Source organism: Radiomyces spectabilis (assembly GCF_025331425.1).
Source record: "Radiomyces spectabilis strain NRRL 2753 chromosome Unknown BYT42scaffold_5, whole genome shotgun sequence".
Lineage (NCBI taxonomy): Eukaryota > Fungi > Mucoromycota > Mucoromycetes > Mucorales > Radiomycetaceae > Radiomyces > Radiomyces spectabilis.
This window is the reverse complement of record NW_026251930.1, coordinates 694,629-715,575: the sequence shown is the minus strand read 5'-3', so window position 1 is coordinate 715,575 and position 20,947 is coordinate 694,629. Positions and strand designations below refer to the sequence as shown.

The following is a 20,947-nucleotide window of genomic DNA, read 5'->3' as shown; positions in this document are numbered from 1 at the left end:
AACAAATTCAATTGTAGATGAGCAATGACCCGATCAATGTCGCGGATGCTTACAAGTATCCTCCAAACTGGCATATCGTCAACTGTACCACGCCAGCTCAATATTTCCACGTTTTGCGTCGCCAGGTATTACAAAGATACAGATTGATTCAGTTCCTGTACATATGCTAATTTAATTGATCAGATGCTCCGACCTTACCGAAAGCCATTGATCGCCATTACCCCAAAGAGTCTCTTGAAATCTCCAGTAAGTACTGGCCGATGACGTTGAAAAAGTGATTTACATATTAAACTGGGTGATGTCGTTTAGATGGCAGTCAGTTCTTTGGAAGACATGGCCCCAGGAACAAGCTTCAAGCCCGTCTTGGACGATCCAGTCACGATGATTAATCCTGAAAAAGTGGAAAAAGTTGTGTTTGTGAGTGGTAAATTGTACTATGATTTGGCCAAGACCAAAGCGGCGAAAGAGTTAGATGATCGCGTCGCCATCATTCGTATCGAAGAATTATCGCCATTCCCAAGAGATGACATCCAGAGAGAAATTCAGAAATATCAGCAAGCCAGCGAGTTTGTCTGGTGCCAGGAAGAGCCTGAAAATGCCGGCGCTTACACCTTCATGGCACCTCGTCTTTCCCAGATCGTTCCCACGAAAGAGGTAAGAAACAAATTTATTTGTGATGCACTGAATGATAGCAGTAACTGATAATTGGTCTTTGGCCAGATTCGTTACATTGGCCGTGAACCGCTCTCTGCACCCGCCACGGCCGTGGCCTCTCGCTACCGCCGCGAACAGCAGCAATTAATAGAAGACGCTATCCACATGTAAAAATTGACCTTTAGCTTTTCTAGCCGCCTACTAGATTAAAAAAGATACGGACATTGCAATCTCTTTATAAACAACAAACTAAGACAAGTGCAATAGTTATCGAGTTGATCATCGTGAATTACTATAACGCAGCACTTTACTTTAGAAAATATAATGTGACAACACGGGCCTGCAACGTCCAAGCGCTCGCATATCATCAATCCATCACCGGAAACCAGCCGAATAGTATCGCCGGAATTGCTCAAAGACCCCGGCGGGCAGCGATGACTCGGCCCGAATTAGTCACGTGATTATTACTAATGTGATATTCCTGAAAATCAAAAAAAAATCGGAGCTGATTTGGCCGAGTTGGTCTAAGGCGCCGCACTCAAGTTGCGGTCTCGCAAGAGGCGTGAGTTCGAATCTCACAGTCAGCATCTTTTTTAAATCTTTGTCAAGACTTAACGAACCAATCAGATTGCGCGAATTGCCGAGCAATGGTTTTTTTTTTTTGGCTTTTTGAAAAAGATACCCTTTTTTCACTCAAGTCAGATCGAATACATTGTTTTGCAGACTAATAGTGGCTCAAATGTGTAGAGTCTAGTCTTGTTATTTGTATAGTGGGTTCGCCCTTTTTGAAGTAAAGATCATGCATGCATATGCATCCGTTGCATTTGGGGTGGGGAAGAACAAAGTAAGAATAAGCTCATGGATATCCTCGAAATAATTCGAAAGGGTTCCTGCAGCTTTTCAAATTAAGAGATCGTATGATGGCATGGCACTTGTCTTTTGTAATATGAATGCGAAATCCAAAATGATCGAAAAAAAAAGGAAGGCCTACCCCTCGTTGCTTTATTCTCGGTGTTCCTGCACATACGCGAGAAGCTATTAGTGTTTTTACAAGTTCGTCAAATAAAAAGTTGATCGGCTTCGTACAGCTCATATTCTCGATATGGGGGTGGTCGCCCTGAATGATACTGACGCCCCATATTTGCATTTCTGGATTGAGCTTCACTCGCTTGTCATCTCACATGGAGCCATTAGCAAAAGCGATTATCCAATTCATCTTTTTTTTTTTTCGGCTTCCAATCGACTTTGTCCGAGCATAAAAATCGCTCCTATGATAAGAAAACTTAGTTTCATCAAACTCTTTTCCGAAGTATATATAAGTCATTGTGTCCAGACGGAAGGACAAGTAATCCGGCTGAAAACGCCCGCCTTTCTCATATGTCAGGCTTTTTTTATTGTATTGAACACGTCTTTCGTTTGTAAGGTTCCATCAGTCTCCAGGATCTTTTTGTTATATGTCTGCGCGAAGAGGCATACAGCTCTGATCTGCGCATCCAGCAAAATTGATTCACGTGGAAATCAGAGTTAAATCGCTGATTTGCTGTGGACAAGTGATAAGGATATGGATCATGCTGGTTTGCTGTTAGGCTGCTTGGTTGATGTTCAACATGCATGCATACTATCTAATACACACTTTATATATTATTACGGATAGTCGTAGTAATGTTTTCAATCAAATAAGTGAGTTCGATAAATGATCTTTTATCCTGCAAGTAAAAAGGTTAATAGCAAAAAGTGAGAAAAATGAAACGCGTCAGTTCTAATTAACAGGTTTTAAGATAAACTGGGTAGCAGATATACACAGATATCATTCTTGGTAAAATATAAGGAACCGCAGTGAGCGATGTACCACTGTTTCGGGTACAATACGCCCAATGTTAAAGGAGGACAGAAAATAGATCGATCGGCGAGTGTGTGGTATTTCGAAACTAACATGTCTATAACTGCATACTGGAATCATGCGTTGCTGTGATTTTTACAAACAGTGCCATTTCTCTATCCGGCTGCAAAAAAATATTTAAAACTGTGGTTCCTGTGACTTACCTGATTTTGATGTCATCTTTGGAGAGTACAAGGAAGTATCCTTCACAGTATGCTCAAAAAGGGTTCAGTATAAACATTACTGTAGCAGGCTCTACGTTCAGCAGGATGCGTAAATCCCAGTTTCTTGTCCAACGAATTTTTCAACAACTGCAGGTGTGCCGAATATGGCAGCTTCAAATGGTGAAACTAAAAAGAATATGACGCGCATTCTATTTGTAGTTTCTTGCTCAGTTTCCCCACAATGACATTCAGTTGAGGTTTCCTTCTCAGGTTGGTCACACATTGGTTCCATCTGTGATTGAAATCCCGTTTATGAAAAGCAGGATCTTGCATATAAACCCTGCAGGCTTTCATCTCCAATCGTCCTTCCCTTGAATTATAGTCGTAGCGCTGTCTATATGAGACGTTGCTACGGTGAAGATTAATAGATAATTGCATGGTTATAGTTTTGGTGGAAAAAGGACCTCTGGAATGTTTTTTGTTTCTGCGTATCACAAAGATGCCCAAACAGTGTTGAGATAGGGGACGATCCATTTAAGAACATAATTTTCAATACATGCGGTAAATTGCATGTACACCTGGGACAGATAATGACGAGATTTCTTTTCATGAGAAAATGTTTGGGACTTCAATGTGTGATTTGTATGTAATCCAAGTGGAGGCTAGTGGTTATCATATCAACGGCATGTTTCATGAAAAAGAGAGTGTAGAGTGTGAAATGTTGCCTTCTCGTTTAGGGAATAGGAAAAAGTTAAAGATTGAATCATGACTGGGACGATAAGAAAACGAGCTACTTTATTGGGTGCGGATAGATGATGGTTTTGGGATCGTGGGTGTTTTTTTCCCTTACTTTTTGATACGGGACATCAAAATTTCCAGGTGTAACTATGGCGAAAACTTCGCCGGCAAAGAGAATAACCATAGTTCCAAGGCAGAGACCATTGAAGGGAAATGAGTTTCAAACCTAGCAAACTTATTACGCACGGCCCTGGGTGTTGACAACATTAACATTCCCTCTTCTGGATGGATCAGTTCTCTTTTTCCTTTCACCGCTTTCATTGGCCTGGTCTGAGAAAGCCAATAAAAAAAAAAGAAAAAACAGAGAGAAAAGGAAAAAAAGACCGATGCTTTTCATACCCAGCATCATAAAATGGAAATGCGTGGGGACCCAATTTTTAGTGTGTGCCTAGCTTTTTATTTTTAATCGATATCAGTTTGTTTTTTTTTTTTTTTGCTTGAATCCTCGGAATTAAAACGTTTTGGACCATGAACCAGCATAATGTCATGGCGGGATGTCTACGTAGCATGCCTAGTGACACACCGTTATTTGAACCTCAAGCCGAAGATATATTGACCGATGAAGATCTACTCGATCTATTTCGAATTGTCAAACAATTCCTACGGAAAAAACCAGATGCTGAGCGATTAGCGAAATTACTGTTTTGTGTGTCATACGGCCTGGGCGACAGTGTCAAATCATTTCGACCGCTGCATGAAGATAAATTGTATTTTCGAGATGACAATACAGGAAGTTATGGCATCGTACGATTACCAGGCAACACACCATGTTGTAAAAGCGAGGATACAGCCAAACACCGATGGTCGGAATCACCTTCTTCACCCCTCTCTCGATTTCTAAGCGTTTCTTACCTTACGAACTCACAACAGACTCAACCCCCCACTGTTAATACACCTGCCGCCGAAGGTGACCTCACCGTTCCCGGCGATACATCGACCGATGCGTTCTCGGTTCGCCCCTACACAAACTTTCGCCCACTGTACCCTTCTCAACGGATAGACACCACCGAGCCCACGAACACCCGATATCCGCCCCTTAATACCCTAATGAACAACAACAAGAAAACCGCTACCGAGGTCCTGATGGAACCGAAGCAGCGGGGATTTTATTACCAAGATGGTCGCATCGGGCGGGAACCGGCGCTTCTGCAGAGGTACGCCGAGCAAGGTGTGCTCACCCAAGCTTCATTAATGCGCAAACGAAGACGACAATTCTCGGATATCGAGTTTCCCTACGAATTATCCACATTACCAGCACCAGCCAAGAAGCCCAAAATTCCACATCGTAACGGTGAATTTGAGAAAAGACGTAAGGGTGGAAAACACCATAAAGGGATGGAATCAGGAAATGCTAAATATCTGTGTATGTGTGTGCGTATTTTTGCGTATGTGATTTAGGCGATAATATTATCAGTCGTATGCGGAGCATCACCACGGCGGATTTGGAACAAAAGGCGCAACGAATTGAACCCGAGTTTACCTTGGCGATCGAACACGCAACTGTACCTACCATTGACGGGGTCCTATCTGCTGAAGAAGCAGCGGAGCTTTTGGAACCCGCTTTACGCATCCTAATGTTCCATTCCAATATGAAACCTCATCTCGATAACGGCATGAATCAGAACGGCATATACTACAACACCGACTACTTTAGGCTTTACTTGGCGTTTGAGCAATTCCAGCGTATTTTTGCCGTACTGTTTCCACATGAAGTGGTCAAGATTCCCGAGCATCCAGTGGACAGTGATAAGGACCGTGACAGGGAGCGAAATATCAATATGAAATCATATCGACGATGGATTGAACCTTTGCTGGCGGAGACGAACTGGCCGGCATTTCGACGCAATCTTATGGTGGGAGAGCGAATGATGCAATTGACCAAGATCGTCGGTCAAGGTGTACTGCTGATGACGAAGGAACTTAGCGGTTCCAAGTTACACTTGACGTTTACAAACCAAGAGTGGGATGAGTTCATTACCGGATTAAGTACGGGCAAGTGGGACGAAACGGTCCAATGGGAGGCCACGCCTGGTAACCTGGTGGTGGAATTACGACGAAAATTTGCCACGCAATTCTGGTTCCATCCCAACGGGGTGATCAAATCGTCCGCCGAACGAAAAGAGGCCATGCGAGCGACAGAAAATGATGAAGGGTAAACTTTATGTAGAAAAAAAAAGGGCCCGAGAAATAGATACAGCAATTGCACTTGTATTTTCATTTTGTTGTAGAGCCAAAAAGCCAAAAAGTAAACGTTAAAAGTAAAAAAGCTTATGTATGTGTATCTGGCACGGTTGGATTGGGTCGCCACAAATGGGGGGTTTCTGTCCTATGCAAAATGGAATTGAGGCTCCGCAGACTCGAACCTCTTTTCTGCGAGTTTTTCTTGCACCTACTGGTTCACTCTTGTCCTCTTTCTTTCGTCCATCGTTTTCTATACGCTCATTAAACCGAGGATTATGCATGCCAATGGACCTACTGGTAAGGTTGCTGTGATACTAATTCAGTGTCCTGTAGTTACGTGCGTCTGATGAGTATCCACGTAGGATTCTATAACGTGCCCGTAACGAAATTCCTGTTGTTATTTGTCGGTGGTTGTTCGATCCTTTCTGCGATTTTGAATTTGAAACCCGCCTTTCATCTTCAATTAAGCCCTCACATTACAGTTCACCATCAGGTAAATGGCGGTACGATTTGGTTTGTCACCGTGTTGCCAGCTGACGCGGAGTGTTCGTAGTTTTGGCGTCTTTTGACTTCTCACTGTGCGTTTGCGAATTCCGGCGATGTGTTCTTTGGATCCTTACTGTTATATGTCATGCGTGTGATTGAGCGACTGTATGGGAGCAGTAAATATGCAGTAGGTGATCTGGGTTGGTCACTTGTGCCATCGTTATGCCCCTCGATTCACTGAGTTTTGTTTAGGCCTTTGTATTTCTGGCTGTCGTTCTTTCAACACTGTTGGAAATTGGAGCGCTTGTTTCGCTGGCCCGATTGGGATTACGTAGTTTCCCTGGAGGACCGTAAGTGGGAGCTATCATTGAGAGATGGGCGGAGGGTTTTATGGTCGGGTGCACTCATTCTCGTTACGATGATAAGGTTTGCGCTTATTTTTGTCATGGTTTATCAATACCACCGTGTGATTCCAGTCACTTACCGATTCCGAGTGTTTGGGGTGACATTCAATGACAAGTGTTTTGTCTATTTCCTTGCGCTGCAGGTACATATCTCGAAACACTATGCCAATGATATTATATGCTGATAAAAGAACATGGATTAGATGCTGATCAGTCAAGGTTTTTCTACAATCATACCTTGTGTATGCGGTCTGATGGCGGGTGCGTTATGGCGATCCGATATTGGCAATATCAAGCGATGGCGATTTTCATGTCGAATCAGAGAGTTCTCAGCACGATATATTCAGCCCATGTTGGCCACAGCGCCTACTGCTCGTTCATCGGCGCCTTTACCCCGACAAGGGCAAGTTATTGGGTTAGCAGTCGATAACGGGTTGCTTTCAGGGGGCGTTTTAAGGAATCGGAGGTCAACGACAAACGATACCAATCTCCCAACTACTGGCCTTCCGATGAATGGCGCCTCTGTTCGGGTAAGGAGTGCAACAATGTCAGTACCAGGAACTACAGCAAGCCAACATTCATTTTATCTTTTTTAGGAGTACATTGATACATTTACTGGACGAGCACCCATGGCAGCAGCAGATGTAACAGCACCAGCTGAAGAAGACATCATGATGCTGAGCATGATGTTTCCCGAACATCCTCGAGAAGCCATTATCAGAGCCTTATCGAGCGCCAACAATGACTTGCAACGAGCAGCTGAAATCATGCTTAATACACCTGCACCCAGTGGAAGCAATTCTGCATAAAACCCACATGTGGCACTAGACATGCATTGGCGAAGAATGATGATGGCGCTGTTTTATACACCGTGTAATATAGAGAACAAAAAAGATACACATGAATCATAGAATCCTGAAAGAAACCACACAAGAGGAAGAGAGAGAGAGAAAGAGGGAAGGAAGTAGAGTTACTCCATCCTCCTATTTATCCCTATCATTGTTATATAAACACCACATTTTATATGTAATGCATCTATCAATAAAAAAGACTGACGCAACCACGCGTTTTTACTGTTAATGATGGAATGCCTTGTGTATTTCTTGTATAAAGTGATATTGATTTATGTGTTAGGGTTGGACATGGAAATAACAAGGTACTCTTTTTGTTTTATCTACAGGTGGGAGGAGTGTCATCAAGTTTGAAGGGGGTAATAAGATCTATTTTCCTTATGAGTAGGAAAATAAAATGACAGCAGTGATATCATACAAGTGGAGCGATTTAAGGAAAAATGGAAGTAGTAAAGAGATATAGTAAAAAGAGAGGTGTCGAGGCTTGACTTATTCATCGATGAGAAAACTTTCCATTAATGAATGCACTGCGTCTTGTACTCGTCGATCAAATTCCCGTGACAGGTCCACCTGGACGCTCTTTAGCCATGTGGCAAGCCATGCTGTCAAGGCTTTCGCTTCTCTGGTGGTGTGGCTACGGGCATGGTAGTAATAGGCCGATTCATCGACGGTTTCGGATTCTTGTTGTTCAGCGTCGGCTTCGTATACAACCGATGATTTATTGATTTGGATCTGGTTGCTATGACCTTGGTACCACCGGATACGTGCCTTGCGGATGGAACGGCCGTTGAAGCGTCGGATAGGAAGAGATTGCTTAATGATAATTTCGGATGCTTCTTCCGCGTTGACAATTAGGCTTAGCTGTTTGGCCATTCGATGATTCAAAGCCAGCAACGATTGGGTCATTTCCTTTGCAGAGACAGGCTTGATATCGGTATCGGTATCATCATCAACCACTTCATCCACCGATACCAGGGATGAAACGGACACCACCGAAGGAAGGTTGGCTTCCACAAGCGGTTGGACAGAAGCCAAAAGATTGCTCCGCATGAAGTTGAGATGATCATGCAGATTGCGAACAAACGGACGGTGCGAAGCGCGACAAGGATAATCTAGAAAGGGTGATCACGGTTAGTTTCCGTTTACCACCGATAGTGTAGACTTGACATTGATCTTATTACCTTCTTGAGGTGTACATTGGTGAATGGCCATGGACGTGTGCGGAGCGGCCGAGAGAATATCGTCGGTAACGCTTTCCATCACCAGGTCAACGACCGTTTCATAGTATTCGCCCAGACTGCTGATCAGGACGTTCATAGAAGTGGCTGTATCAACATGGACGGTGGAGGGTGTATCTGCCGAAGATGTTGTCGGAACAATCGGAAAAGCGGCTGCGAAGGAAGTGAAGAGGGCGACGTAGGAAAGGAATCGTAAATACATGTGAAGGAACGGTATTGGGTTTGGTCAAATGAACCAAAGGAAGGTGAAAACAGGAAAAAAAAAGATGAAAGGAAAGGGATTAAAAAAAACCGAAGAAGAAAATAGGGAGAGAAGGAGAAAAGGAGAAAAGGGACGATAGTTGATGCACCTTTGTGTGTTTTTGTCTTTCTTGTTTTCCCTTGGCTTGGCCTTTCCCCTCCTCGACATGAACGTGACACGAAGAACTTCCACATTTTCTGTGCGTCCAATTTACTCTAAATTTCACTTTGCATTAAAGTGTTTTCCATGGATCGATGATGGATGGCAACTGATCGATAAGGAAACAAACCATGTGCGTGAAAGAGAATTGCCGCTTGAGAAGAAGCTGGATGTGACGTTGCAGTCGGTTTATTCTGTATTCCTTGGTTAGCCCTTTTAGTCTAGTCACTCTGGATCTTCTCCTTGTCTGTGCGTTGACTTGCAGGCCTTTGAATGTTCGTTCTTTCTCAGTTTTCGTCCAATCTCTTTTACAAAACTTTTTCCACAGGATAAAACAACCACGGAACCTAGTTTCTCGTACGTTCACAGTAGATGTTTTGCGCGTACACATCAAAATTGTAACGAGATCGTGACAGCCGTCCAATATGAACCTATCCAGATCGTGCTACATTCGGACGTTCAACCTTCCATTGAGTTTTTCGTCAGCTCACTATCGTGGCACCTGTGGATCTTCCTGCTTTGAGTGGATGATCCTTCTTTTCCGTTTACGACTAGTACTGCAACTTCAAAGCACGCAATTTCACATATCATGTCCCATTACCTAAGTTCTTATACACGGAATAACCGATATATTTCCGCTGAACATTGCAGAAATCGATGGAACGATCCGTCACCACAAATCAAAATATTTTAACCACCAGAATTCTATCCGGAAACTGTAACAGCAAAATAGCCAAGAGTCATTTGAGAAACTTCTTCCTTCACCACGGTGCGCTGGGTGTGGCTGATACCTGGCGCCTTTTTTCTTTTGACACGGGACTGAAAATGATCAATTCATCAATTTTTCAGCCAGCAAATGTGTATATACAAAATAGACATGCCTCATGAAGTCAAAAATCAGAAGATATGAGCCGCGGCGGCGGGTTGAGAACAGCACATGGGCATGATCCGTTGATCCTTATTCAAGCGATTGACCGACGGGAATCCTGTATTCAACGCTGGCAGTCTAACCCTATCGAGCCAATGAAGAACCCGCTTTATTTTGTACAACCTTTGTGTTTAGGATAATCGGCATGGGAATTTCATTGTGTTTTCGATTTCGATAACCGCCGAATCTTTTGAAGAAAATCTCTTTCCGTTTTCAAACTGTTGACGCGTTTAGATCAGTTGAGTGCTTAAATCAAAGGTCGAATGGTCACAATTTACCTGAGTAGCGCCGTCAAACCGAAACAAAGAGCACCTACACCGATGTGGAGGATCTTTTGATGCAGGGTATACCAGCCAATGTTAGATTCGGACCAACGAGTTACGGCCCACGAGATGATGAAACCAAGTACTGTGGTACGACTTGGAAGCCATTGACGCAAATGCAACCGTATTCCATTTTGGTAAAAATAGGTAACAATATAATGCCAGCTGTAAGCAATCCGCACGCCAAGATTGACCATATTGGCAAACACCAAGCCAATCGCACCCAACTGAAGCACATGCATAAAAACAATTCCAGATACCATAAAACATGCCGAAAAGCCGATCATGTAATAGCTTAGCCTGGTCAAATCCTGTCGCGACGCCACTGCCTGAACAAACGCTTCCGTAATACCGTTGACTCCCATCACCGGGACATACATACAGTACGTTGCGAGAACAGCAGGCGCATTTCGATCTACCGACCATGCTTTACCGACGAGAAGATCGATCAGCGTGGCAGTGTAGTTGGTCGCAAAGCAAGTGAACAGCAAACCAAGCATGACGTGGAACTTGAGAGTCACCAACAAGACATCGGCAGCCGTAGCCACATCCGCCTCGTTTTGTTTCGTCTTTTCCCCCAGGAGCTTGGAAAAGAATGTACGTCCGGTTTCTTCCAGTGGCTGAAATAAGATTCGAACAATAAGAGAACCTAGACCGGAAGCATTTTTTAGATTGAATGTTATCTGTGTTTTTTGTGCGCCCTCGGATTGACGAACCATAATTGACGACAAACGCATAGATTCCCTGATCCTCATCCGAGCTGAGCACCGAAATAAGCATTTTATCTCCTTCCGTCAGCACATGTTTCAACAACGATTGCTTGGTCAAAGTCATTGCCAAACTAAGTAATTTCGCATCGAACCAATAACTTGATGATGTTTCTCACTGGTAAGCTACTTTGTGATTGGAAAATTTCCTCGGCCCCTTCTCCTGTCCCCAACTTACGTTTTATCAGCGGCCACCAGCTTGCGAGGGAATAAAATGTGTTTGTCGATCCGTTGTTGTTTTACTTGTACAAAGAAAAATCCGACGTAACCAATAGCCATGGTCAACCCAAAGGCGAGTTGGGCTACAGCAAACGCAAGTACCCCGTAAGCATTGGCCTGCGATGATTGGTTTTGAACGCCTAGTAGCGTCAATCCGAAAGTGATGAAGCATCTTAGCAAAACAGCCACGCCTTCGACGGACACACGTAGTCGGAAATAGAGACGATTCAAAGCAAGCACGAATAAGGGTTCGACGAGCAATTCAGCAAAAGCAGCGATACCGAAAAGAACGACTGAAGTACGATAATAAGGATACTTGGCGGCTGTCACATCATCGATTTGGTTCAAATAATAAGTGCAAGCGACAAAGGTCGTCACCAATCCGATGGCGGTCGGAATATAGGCAAGGTTCGTAATTTTTTGCTCGCCGGAAGAAGCGTGTTTTTCGTATTTCTCTTTCTCCAATGTCGAATCCTCATTGTCACCGCGCAAAAGAGCACATCGAAATCCTTCTCTCGAAATGAACAGGATAGTTGAAAGCAACAACTCCAACTTGACAGAGGCAATGCCCAGCGTCTCGGCTGTGGTGTACCTTAAGACTACTTGATGCAGTGTAAATGTTAACATGCGCGATGCCAACTGAAGAAGCACTAAGTAATAGGCTCCTTTGGCTGACGAGAATAGCAATGAATCCTTCTCATCGGTAGGCGCTTGGTCAGCATGTGGTGTAGGATGTTTTGGAGGCATAAAGCAGGAACGAAAGAGGCGGATAATGACGATGGGATGCAGACACGAATGGGAGATTTAAACTCAGCACATAAAGAAAAAAGTCAAAGAATGGCAATTTGAACTCTGTTCCGATCTTCCCCATCTTTGATCATGACTGTGCAAGTGACAACAAGGCCGATGAATATTTGTACACATTGATCAAGACGCATAGAGTTTGAACGTGTCTTTTTATGGGGAATCATCCTTACTACAAATACTTTTTTTTTAATTAAGGATGGCACTTCACGGAGCAGGTTCAGTTGAGAACGACACAATTGGAAGATGCTGGTTCAGGGAAGAATGTGCATTGAACATCCAAACTCATCCCATATTATCTGGTTACACAGCATTTGTTCGAATTGGCAGCATTCCTTTTTTTATTTCTTTTTGAATTTTCCCTTGTTGTTACTTTTTCCTTTGTTGTCGCCTGTTTCCTTGCTTCTTGAACGACGGTGCCTTTTTTCTCCCTCTGTTCAACCCAACCGTGTAGCCCATGGAAATTTTTGGGATCTCCAAGGGCAAGTCAAAACAACGGCGTAAAGAGTCGTTTCCAAGCGACCCTACATTATCGGTGCCAGGCACCGTCCGACATTTACCAAAGGAAGTGCCTTCCAAAGCCTGGACACCTTCATCATCTACCGCATCAAGCAATTACACCACCGCGCCAGTGGATAGTTATTCCTTGGATGAATATTATCAAGGTAAGCTAATCAGGAGATCTCTTGTTTTCTATTTTCGATTTTTTCAATCTCACTTTCTTTGCTATTGTCAGGACATATTTCTCCCAGTGCCAGTTCGCGATCGTCCCACATCACCACTGGTAATGATGCCGATGGTCATGGTCAATATGATGGTCTCACTGAGAAAGAAGTCGAGGATCTCTTTGAGAAGATGCTGGTAAGTGATCTCATCTGTTTTCTCGCGCTGACCATCAGGGAAATATCAAAAGCAGACTTGACATTGATCAGTAACGTTGTAGACGCGACGTGGCATTCACGATGCCAATGCACGAACAGTGATGCTGTCGTTTCCTACCGAAAAGAAGTGGCTGATGGTGTCGCAAGACAGACAGACGGAAGTGACGATTCCAACCACCACGCTGAACAATAAGAAAACAAGCAACGACCTAAAGGAACCGGAGAAAAGCACGCCCGAGTTTTACATTAAACAATTTCTGGAACCGGACATGCGCGGAGTCACGCCACGTCTAGTCGCGCATTTGGCTGTCAGTTTACGTACCATGCCGCTCAGGTAAGTTATCTCACGTTAGAAAAAAATCGGATGCGCTGCATCTGCTGATCTTCTTCTCTAGTTGGGTACGCCAGTTCATCGAATCGCGTGGTTTACAAGTAATTAGTAATGTCATCAATATTTTAAACAAACGCGAATCAAAGTAAGTTTTTGTTCTTTTCTCAAGAATATGTGTGCAGTCGGAAAGGAACACTCAAACATCATCTACGTCGCTTAGGACAGAAGCCGATCTTCAGATGGAAGCCGAGATTCTAAAATGCTTCAAATCATTGATCAATAACAGGGTAAGTGTCTTTAGAATGGAGTGGATAGGGGATCATGAGAAACTTAGCGCTTGGATGAATTATAGTGGGGTGCACGAGAAGTGATCTCCAATCCGCAATGTATCTATCACATTGTGTTATCGCTTGTATCGCCGCCAATTCAAACGCGAAAATTGGTATGCGAGGTGTTGGCTTTTGTATGCCATCTTGATCTGCCCAAAGGTCAAAATATTGTCCTTCAAGGCATGGATAAACTGAGAAATTACAGACGTGAACTTGGAAGGTTTGATGGTTGGTTGAAAATACTCGATGCCACATTGGAAGGACGAGGTCGCATGGGAAGTCTAGTCGGCGCAAGCGAGGATATCAAGCGACTGGGCCCGCAAGGCGCACCCGATAATCACTTGGCGGATTACGCCGTAAGTAGGCGTCGGATAGGGTAATGCAATTGTTCGGCTCAACTTACGGTAAATCGCATATTACTTTTCTCTAGTTGTCCAATATGATGCTGGTCAATTCAATTATCAGCGTGGTCGAGGATGTGGAAATCCGTGTGCACCTTCGAAATCAGATGAACGCGTGCGGCTTGCAACGTATCTTTGATAAAATGCTAGAGTTCAATAACGAGCATCTGAAGCGCCATATCAATATCTACAAGCAGATGAGCGACAATGATTACGAAGATATCATGGAAATCTACAACGAGCGGCTTCTCAATGATATGAATGATCCTCGCGATGTGTTTGAAACGATCCTTAGTCGAGTGGAAGGCACACGTAGTTACGATTTCTTCCTCAGCGCTTTACAACATCTGTTGCTTATCCAGGATCAAGATGATACACAGTAAGTGGGCCTGACTACTTGATTGACCTCTCATGAGAAACTGAATTCTTGTGATCGTTTGTTTCTTTCGTTGGCAGAATACGTTATTATCAATTGCTGGATAATCTGATTACGCAAATCGTGTTGGATCGAAAAGGACTTGCAGCGGATGACTTTTCGGGAGGATATGGATGGTCAGTCTCAACTTTGATCGATAAATTCGCCGAGCAAGATCAGTTAGCAGCCGCCATTGCCGAAGCCAACGAAGCCAAAAAGCTGTACGAGGAAGCGATCAAGGAAAAACAGGAACTGGAGCTCGAGGTGAATATGAAAGGAGGTATGCCACTTGTTTGATAGTTTGCCAATCTATGGGATGAGAAAACTGAATAGGGCCCTTGTTCCCTTATGTCACTGTAGATGGCTTGATCGGACAGCTAAAGGATAAAACAAATTCATTGGAAGATTTGCTTCGAATGTCACGTCACACGATCGCCACTTTGCAAAGAAAGTTGAAAGATGCTCAACAAGAGTACCATATCAATTTGACGGCAATGGATCAGGAATTAAAGACGTTGCATAAGAAAGCCGTCGAAGCAAACAACGTCGATCAACCGCTACCCATCGAGAGCGAGGATTCTCAGGATAATCAATTTGTTCTCAAGAGGGATGAAGTGAGCCGAGCTTATGACCGTTTGCGTGCCCAAGCTATTCTCGAAGGCAAACCATCCGATGGCGATGATCTTACGGTAACACTTTTGAAATCTCTATTGTTACGAGTCTATTGACTGACATTTCTTTATCCACAGAACCTGCCGAAAGCCGAAGGATTATCGGAAGCCTTCAAATCGACGCTTGTTAATCAATTTAGTTCCTCAGCCCCGTCAGGATTTGTTATTCCTGGTACTATGCCATTGATTGGTACAACCCGCCGAGGTGGAGTTCACAGCTTGAATAGAGACGTGTTGGATGTGGATCATTCATCAAAGCCGGAAGGACAAGATGCCGTACGAATGCATACGGTGGTGAAGGGACATGTGGACGAGTTGCTCAAGGACAATACACCTGTTGAAGGAGAGCACGCTGATAAACCAATCGGTGCCTTGGCTGCGGAATTGCAACAAAGACTGCAACGACAAGGCCGTCCTTTGGCCAATAATGCACCAACAGATTCAGTCAACGATCAAAACCTGCCAACGCCCCAATTGGATCAACGAAACTCATCAGTCAGCGGCGAATTATCTGAAGCAGAAAACCGTCATTTACCACTGCGCAAATCAAGTGCAGTTGAACACTTACCCAATGACGTATCAGCTACTCAACAACGCACATCATCCTCAGCAGTTGAAAGCATGGACCATGTCAAGGATAAACACGCATTGTCTTTGGATGGGTCTAATGTCGCTAATATGAAGGCTGTAGATGCCATATCTTCGTCCAACATTGCAAGTGCAACTGCATTGCCGGTGGCTTCTAAGGACAGCGTTGCGCCAGCTCTATCGTCCTCGTTGGACGCATCTACTACTGTACCTTCCACTGGTGCTCCCTCAGCGGCTGCGCCTTCAATTTCTTCGGCTCCTTCGGCTTCTGCCCCACCGCCGCCACCACCACCACCACCGCCGCCGCCTCCAATCGAAACCACATTTATACCTTCGGCAGCCACATCAATGGCTGACAAAGCGACTTCTATACCACCCGCGCCACCCGCGCCTCCCGCACCGCCCGCTCCTCCACCACCAGGAACCACCGCACCAATTGCACCGCCACCGCCACCGCCACCGCCACCGCCACCGCCTCCACCACCACCTCCTGGTCCCAATGCTTCGGCAGGCCCTGCACCTCCACCACCTCCGCCACCACCACCAGGTCCCAATGCTCCAGCAGGTCCTGCACCACCGCCCGTTCCTATGGCTGCTATGCGCAAGGTGATTCGTCATCAACCGAACGTCAAAACACGAGCTTTGCAATGGACCAAACTGCACGCCAACTTTGTCAACAAAACGGTATGGGGTGTGGACGATATTGACGAGGACGCATTGGAAGATGAATTGGACCATATTGGCGTGTTCAACACGATTCAAGAGTTATTTGCACAACGAGTTGTGGAGCGCAAACAACGGCAACGAAAGGAACGCAAACAAGAAATCTGTATTTTGGATCCTAAAAAGGCTTACAATATTAGTAAGTGCACAAGACAAACATCTAAGGATTTATGGATCACTGGGTACAGCGAACGTCACTGATTACTATTACTTCTCACAGACATTGCATTGCTGGCCAAACTTAAACATATACCATTCTCCAAGGTTGCCGAACGCTTCTTGGCCGTTGATGACAAACTTTGTACCGAGAATCTCCTGCTGAATTTACAAGCCAATGTACCTACAGCGGAGGAAATGGGCAAGCTTTCTGTCTTTGTCAAGAGTGCTTCAGAGGAAGAATTGGAACAACTGTCGCGACCAGATACTTTCTGCGTAGAGGTAAAGTACTCATAGACTTAACATCTAGCGTTTTAATTGAATGCCATGTTTAACATGCTCTGGGCAGATGATGAAAATTGAGCGATACAAAGAGAGGGTGGACTGTATGTTATTCCGAGCTACTTTTGCCGAAAAGCATCAACAACTGAGTAGGGTAAGTGGTGGGAGGACCATCGTTGTAGATTAATCGCTGACCTGTTACTCATACATTGCTGAATAGAATATGAGCTCAGTACTGGAAGCTTCGATTGCTCTCAAAGATTCGAGTTCGTTCAAAGAATTGTTACGAGTGAGTATTCTCGCATTGCATAAAGTGACCGAGACAATCATTTCTTCTAATCCACTATGCAATGTCACAGCTTATCCTTGTGCTCGGCAATTTCATGAACGGAAGTACATTCCAGGGCGGTGCATTTGGTATCAAGATTGGCAGTATCAACAAGGCAAGTGTCACAGGTGTACCTTATTTGACTTGGACCGTTGACCCTTACGCGTAATTATTTTATCAGCTGGTAGATACCAAGGGTACGGAAGGCAACACGACGCTACTGCATTTCCTTGTCGATACTGTTGAGGAAAAATTGCCTCGATTGCATAGTTTCTTGGATGATTTGACAGAGACTGGCCAAGCCTGCAGAGGTACGTTTTCTTCTGATTCAGGGTTGCTTTGGCAACGAAATTTAATCCTCACCTCCGTCATTTGTTGTGTAATAGTGACCTTGCAAGATATGGTGAAGGATTACAACGAAATCCGAAGCGGTCTTCAGAAATTGATCCAGGAATTGGACAACCATTACAGCGACGATTATGTGGCACCCACAGGAGATCGTTTTGCCGCTGTTATGCGGGCATTCCGTGACGAAGCGATTGATAAGTTTGAGGAACTTGAAGTCCGGTATACCTCCATGGATGTGGCATACAAAGATGTTGTTGCGTTCTATGGCGAGAATCCAGAGCAAATGAAACCGGACGAATTCTTTGGCATTTTCAAGACGTTCACATCAAGCTGGGAGGTAAGACACGATATGATCCTTTTGGCATACATGATCGATCATCTGACTATGTCCAAACTGTGATGATTAGCGTGCCATGAGTGACAACAAGTCAGCTCGCAAGAAGTTGGAACAAATGGAACGGGCACGCCAGATGGATGAAGAACGTAAAGAGCGCATGAAGAAACAGAAAATGCGTGGTGTTGATATCAGCGATTGTAAGTACTTGGAAACGCTCATGATCATTCTCAAAAAACAAAAAAAAGGACTCATTGTATTGTTATCATTTGTAGCTGGAGCGTCCAATAATGAAGAAGATAAGCATATCATGGACAATTTACTGGACAAATTGCGTGCCGGTGAATTAGAAACCAATACCAAGCGAAGGGCAGGCGGGGACCGACCGACTCGACAACAGCGTTTGCAAAAAAGTGAATCCGTTGTCCTGCGTGCGGAAGATTTGTTAAAGAGCATACAAACAGAAGATCGCAGCCCGCCTGCGATTCGATCCAATAGACTACGGTCATCAAGAACTAGCAATAGCTCCCATGACCGGGAAAGAGCATCTCATACTATAGAGTAAATTACTTTTGTTTTTCCTTTTGCATACTTTTTTTCTTTTTTTGGTAGGGAGCCGATGGGTTCGGTGTTATTTATTTGCCCGCACGTCCGGGAATGGAGAGGTACCGACAAGATGTGTTTTATTAAACTACAACGCGCAAGATGGCGAAGGAAAAGAGAAACTACTGGGAAAATCTCGCAAAAGATATGACTGTGTTCAAAAGTGGCAAATGACTTGACCTGGATTTCACAACAGGCTGCGTCTTTCTTGATGAGTTGACCTTTTCACATTAACAAGCCGTACACCCGCTGTGCAATGGATGCCGCTTGCCACCGGAGGCCGCCCTCTTACATTGAGCGACTTTCGTCAGACAAAAAGCCTAACGCATACACGGCATAACCTGGGCGAGAACTCTTGACGGACTTTGGTATATTAATGACAACCTTATGGCATCCCTTACGTCGTGATTTGTTTCTGAACACGCGCAAAGCAGCACTGATTGACCCCTCAGTTCTATCCCGCCCAGGCCATGATAGATCTAGAAAGATGTGTGGGTATGTTGGGTATTTAAAAAAAAAGAGTTAGTAAGCTCTTTGATTGGTTCAATTTCGTCCAGATATTTTACCTTTGTTATTTGAGTTTTCAATAGCCATTGATCGCTTGACATGAGTTGGATTATATGACTTTTGATTTTTTTGAATTAGTATATGTTCCTTACATCATAGCAAAGGAAAAGAAATTGGACTTGCCTTTGAACCAAATGGTGAACCGGACAAAAAAAAGATGAACACCGACCTCTCGATCATTATAAAATGAAGAGAATGAAAGGACATATACAGTATAACTGACAAAAAAAAACAAATTGAATGATGCTACAGAAGAACGCTAGTCGTATCATCAACCACTTTTCTTCATAAAGAGCTCTACTCACATTTTTATTTGAAAGACGACGATGCTCTGTTTGATCACAACTGGCTCAAACGGAATCTTGCTGCTGAATGTTTCGCCTATTATCGTGGAAGTGGGCAGCGAGGCATGGCTGAAAGATAAAAAAAAAGTTTAACAGGTCCTGATAACTTAGTGTCGATCATGTGATTTACAAATCGCTGATTTCCCCCAGACGTAATTGTTTAGATTTGAAACGAGTTATGGCTTGGTCAAAGAAGGGAATTCCTGCAATATTACAGTGCCCACAACAAAAGCGTTTTAGGTGCAACATATGCCACTGGTTTAATCAACGTCAGTTTGAAAGTTGGTATTAAAAAAAGAAATTTTCAGCGTGCAATTGAGCATGGGAACGGTAACAGGGCATTGTCTGATTTTCCTGAAGGCCACAGTTGGTGAAAAGGTCACCTCTCCTAAAAAGCAGAAACATTACCTTTTCATGGATAATGCTCCTATACATACTCAATTAGTATAGGAGAGTTGATCTAGTACCGCGGATATTGGTATGTTTATCTTCCTCTATGCTCTCTTGAACTTGATCCAATTGAGCAGTTTTGGTCCGTGGCCAAGAGCCAATTAAGTTCCTGAAAAGAACCGCTGAAGCATGCGATAGCTTAAATCTAAGTGACTCCAATTCTCCTAATATTGCTGAAAGTGTCTCAACAAAGAAAGATGATAAACTTCCAGCAAAGATCCCAAGAAAAAACCGCTTTGGGATATCAGAGCAAAAAACGGGAATTATAGCAAAAAAGATGGATTTTTCCAAAATCAAACAAAACCTGCCCTGGAGAAATCAGAGCGAGAACTAGTTTCTTGCATATTTTTTTTAACCATAAACATGCCACTATTGGACATGCGCGAAAGAGAAGGTATTTATTGATTGAAATTGCGAACACATTTTTTAATTTTGGCGACAACATCTTTGTTCGCCCGTGATATATTGGATGACATGATTTCTGCCATTCGCTTTATTATTTGGTTTAGCGACGAGTTGTGGAGTATTGCATCAGCATTGGAATCATCACCGAAGAGTTGCAAAAGGTCGTCCAATAAATCGCTCATTTTTCCAGTTGTAACGCATTGGCTTTTGCACAGCACGGATGAAGTGGATTATCGAAGTGGTTTATTTGATATAGATATTGTTTTTTGTGCTTCCAACTATTTCCGAAAACAAGGATTTGAGTGTGATGACATGAAAACGGAAGATAGTAGTCACATACCTCCCCGTCCCCTCAGATCATTGGCAAGGTTAAGCTAGAGTCCCGATGGTGCTTTGCGGACACGGCACAACTGATCTTTTGTTCCTTGGACGCTTGAGAAGGATACCATTCTCGTCGGCAGGTTTGCAGGTTCCGTTAGCGGAAGATGCTACAATCCGATATTTTGGTTGTTTGACCTTGGTATATTTTTGATCGCCATAATAGACTGCTACATGTCTTCCATGTCCAGGTCAGCGGATCCAGTCATCTCCATGCATGAGGCATGATTTGAAGCCATATCACTTCTTGAAGTTGATGATCCAACCCTCGCTGAGCTTGCTCGTAGCATTGTCACCATGAAATGTAGTTCGAGTTG

General features: G+C 43.9%; 6 protein-coding genes and 1 non-coding gene across 7 annotated transcripts; 5 read left to right on the top strand and 2 right to left on the bottom strand.

Moving 5' to 3' along the window:
- Positions 1–17: 17 nt before the first annotated feature.
- On the top strand, positions 18–825 carry BYT42DRAFT_494285 (uncharacterized protein; the record flags this gene model as incomplete). Its single annotated transcript, XM_051564289.1, has 4 exons — positions 18–125; positions 184–246; positions 310–654; positions 721–825. 4 exons carry the CDS (start codon positions 18–20, stop codon positions 823–825), a joined length of 621 nt encoding a protein of 206 aa, XP_051424411.1.
- A 333-nt stretch (positions 826–1,158) lies between these two features.
- BYT42DRAFT_t72 lies at positions 1,159–1,241 on the top strand. The gene has a single exon. It is a non-coding gene; the product is annotated as a tRNA-Leu (tRNA).
- A 2,676-nt stretch (positions 1,242–3,917) lies between these two features.
- Positions 3,918–5,774, top strand: BYT42DRAFT_565355 (uncharacterized protein). The gene is made up of 2 exons (XM_051567860.1): positions 3,918–4,804; positions 4,894–5,774. The coding sequence occupies exons 1-2, from the start codon at positions 3,964–3,966 to the stop codon at positions 5,649–5,651; spliced, it is 1,599 nt and encodes a 532-aa protein (XP_051424410.1). The 5' UTR covers positions 3,918–3,963; the 3' UTR covers positions 5,652–5,774.
- Positions 5,775–5,863: 89 nt separating this feature from the next.
- On the top strand, positions 5,864–7,646 carry BYT42DRAFT_565351 (uncharacterized protein). Its single transcript, XM_051567859.1, has 6 exons — positions 5,864–6,169; positions 6,230–6,349; positions 6,415–6,512; positions 6,589–6,709; positions 6,770–7,096; positions 7,163–7,646. The coding sequence occupies exons 1-6, from the start codon at positions 6,023–6,025 to the stop codon at positions 7,373–7,375; spliced, it is 1,026 nt and encodes a 341-aa protein (XP_051424409.1). The 5' UTR covers positions 5,864–6,022; the 3' UTR covers positions 7,376–7,646.
- Positions 7,647–8,912, bottom strand: BYT42DRAFT_565348 (uncharacterized protein). The gene is made up of 2 exons (XM_051567858.1): positions 8,599–8,912; positions 7,647–8,529 (listed from the first exon to the last, which is right to left on the bottom strand). Exons 1-2 carry the CDS (start codon positions 8,855–8,857, stop codon positions 7,907–7,909), a joined length of 882 nt encoding a protein of 293 aa, XP_051424408.1. The 5' UTR covers positions 8,858–8,912; the 3' UTR covers positions 7,647–7,906.
- Positions 8,913–10,257: 1,345 nt separating this feature from the next.
- BYT42DRAFT_494410 (Rft protein-domain-containing protein) lies at positions 10,258–12,039 on the bottom strand (the record flags this gene model as incomplete). Its single annotated transcript, XM_051564296.1, has 3 exons — positions 10,258–10,955; positions 11,023–11,174; positions 11,252–12,039. The coding sequence occupies 3 exons, from the start codon at positions 12,037–12,039 to the stop codon at positions 10,258–10,260; spliced, it is 1,638 nt and encodes a 545-aa protein (XP_051424407.1).
- A 514-nt stretch (positions 12,040–12,553) lies between these two features.
- Positions 12,554–18,448, top strand: BYT42DRAFT_545067 (uncharacterized protein; the record flags this gene model as incomplete). The annotated part of the gene is made up of 18 exons (XM_051565791.1): positions 12,554–12,761; positions 12,833–12,957; positions 13,040–13,311; positions 13,373–13,453; positions 13,529–13,595; positions 13,661–13,993; positions 14,068–14,417; positions 14,495–14,733; positions 14,814–15,142; positions 15,203–16,574; positions 16,656–16,873; positions 16,941–17,027; positions 17,094–17,162; positions 17,233–17,329; positions 17,390–17,512; positions 17,588–17,886; positions 17,957–18,083; positions 18,159–18,448. The coding sequence occupies 18 exons, from the start codon at positions 12,554–12,556 to the stop codon at positions 18,446–18,448; spliced, it is 4,686 nt and encodes a 1,561-aa protein (XP_051424406.1).
- Positions 18,449–20,947: the final 2,499 nt, after the last annotated feature.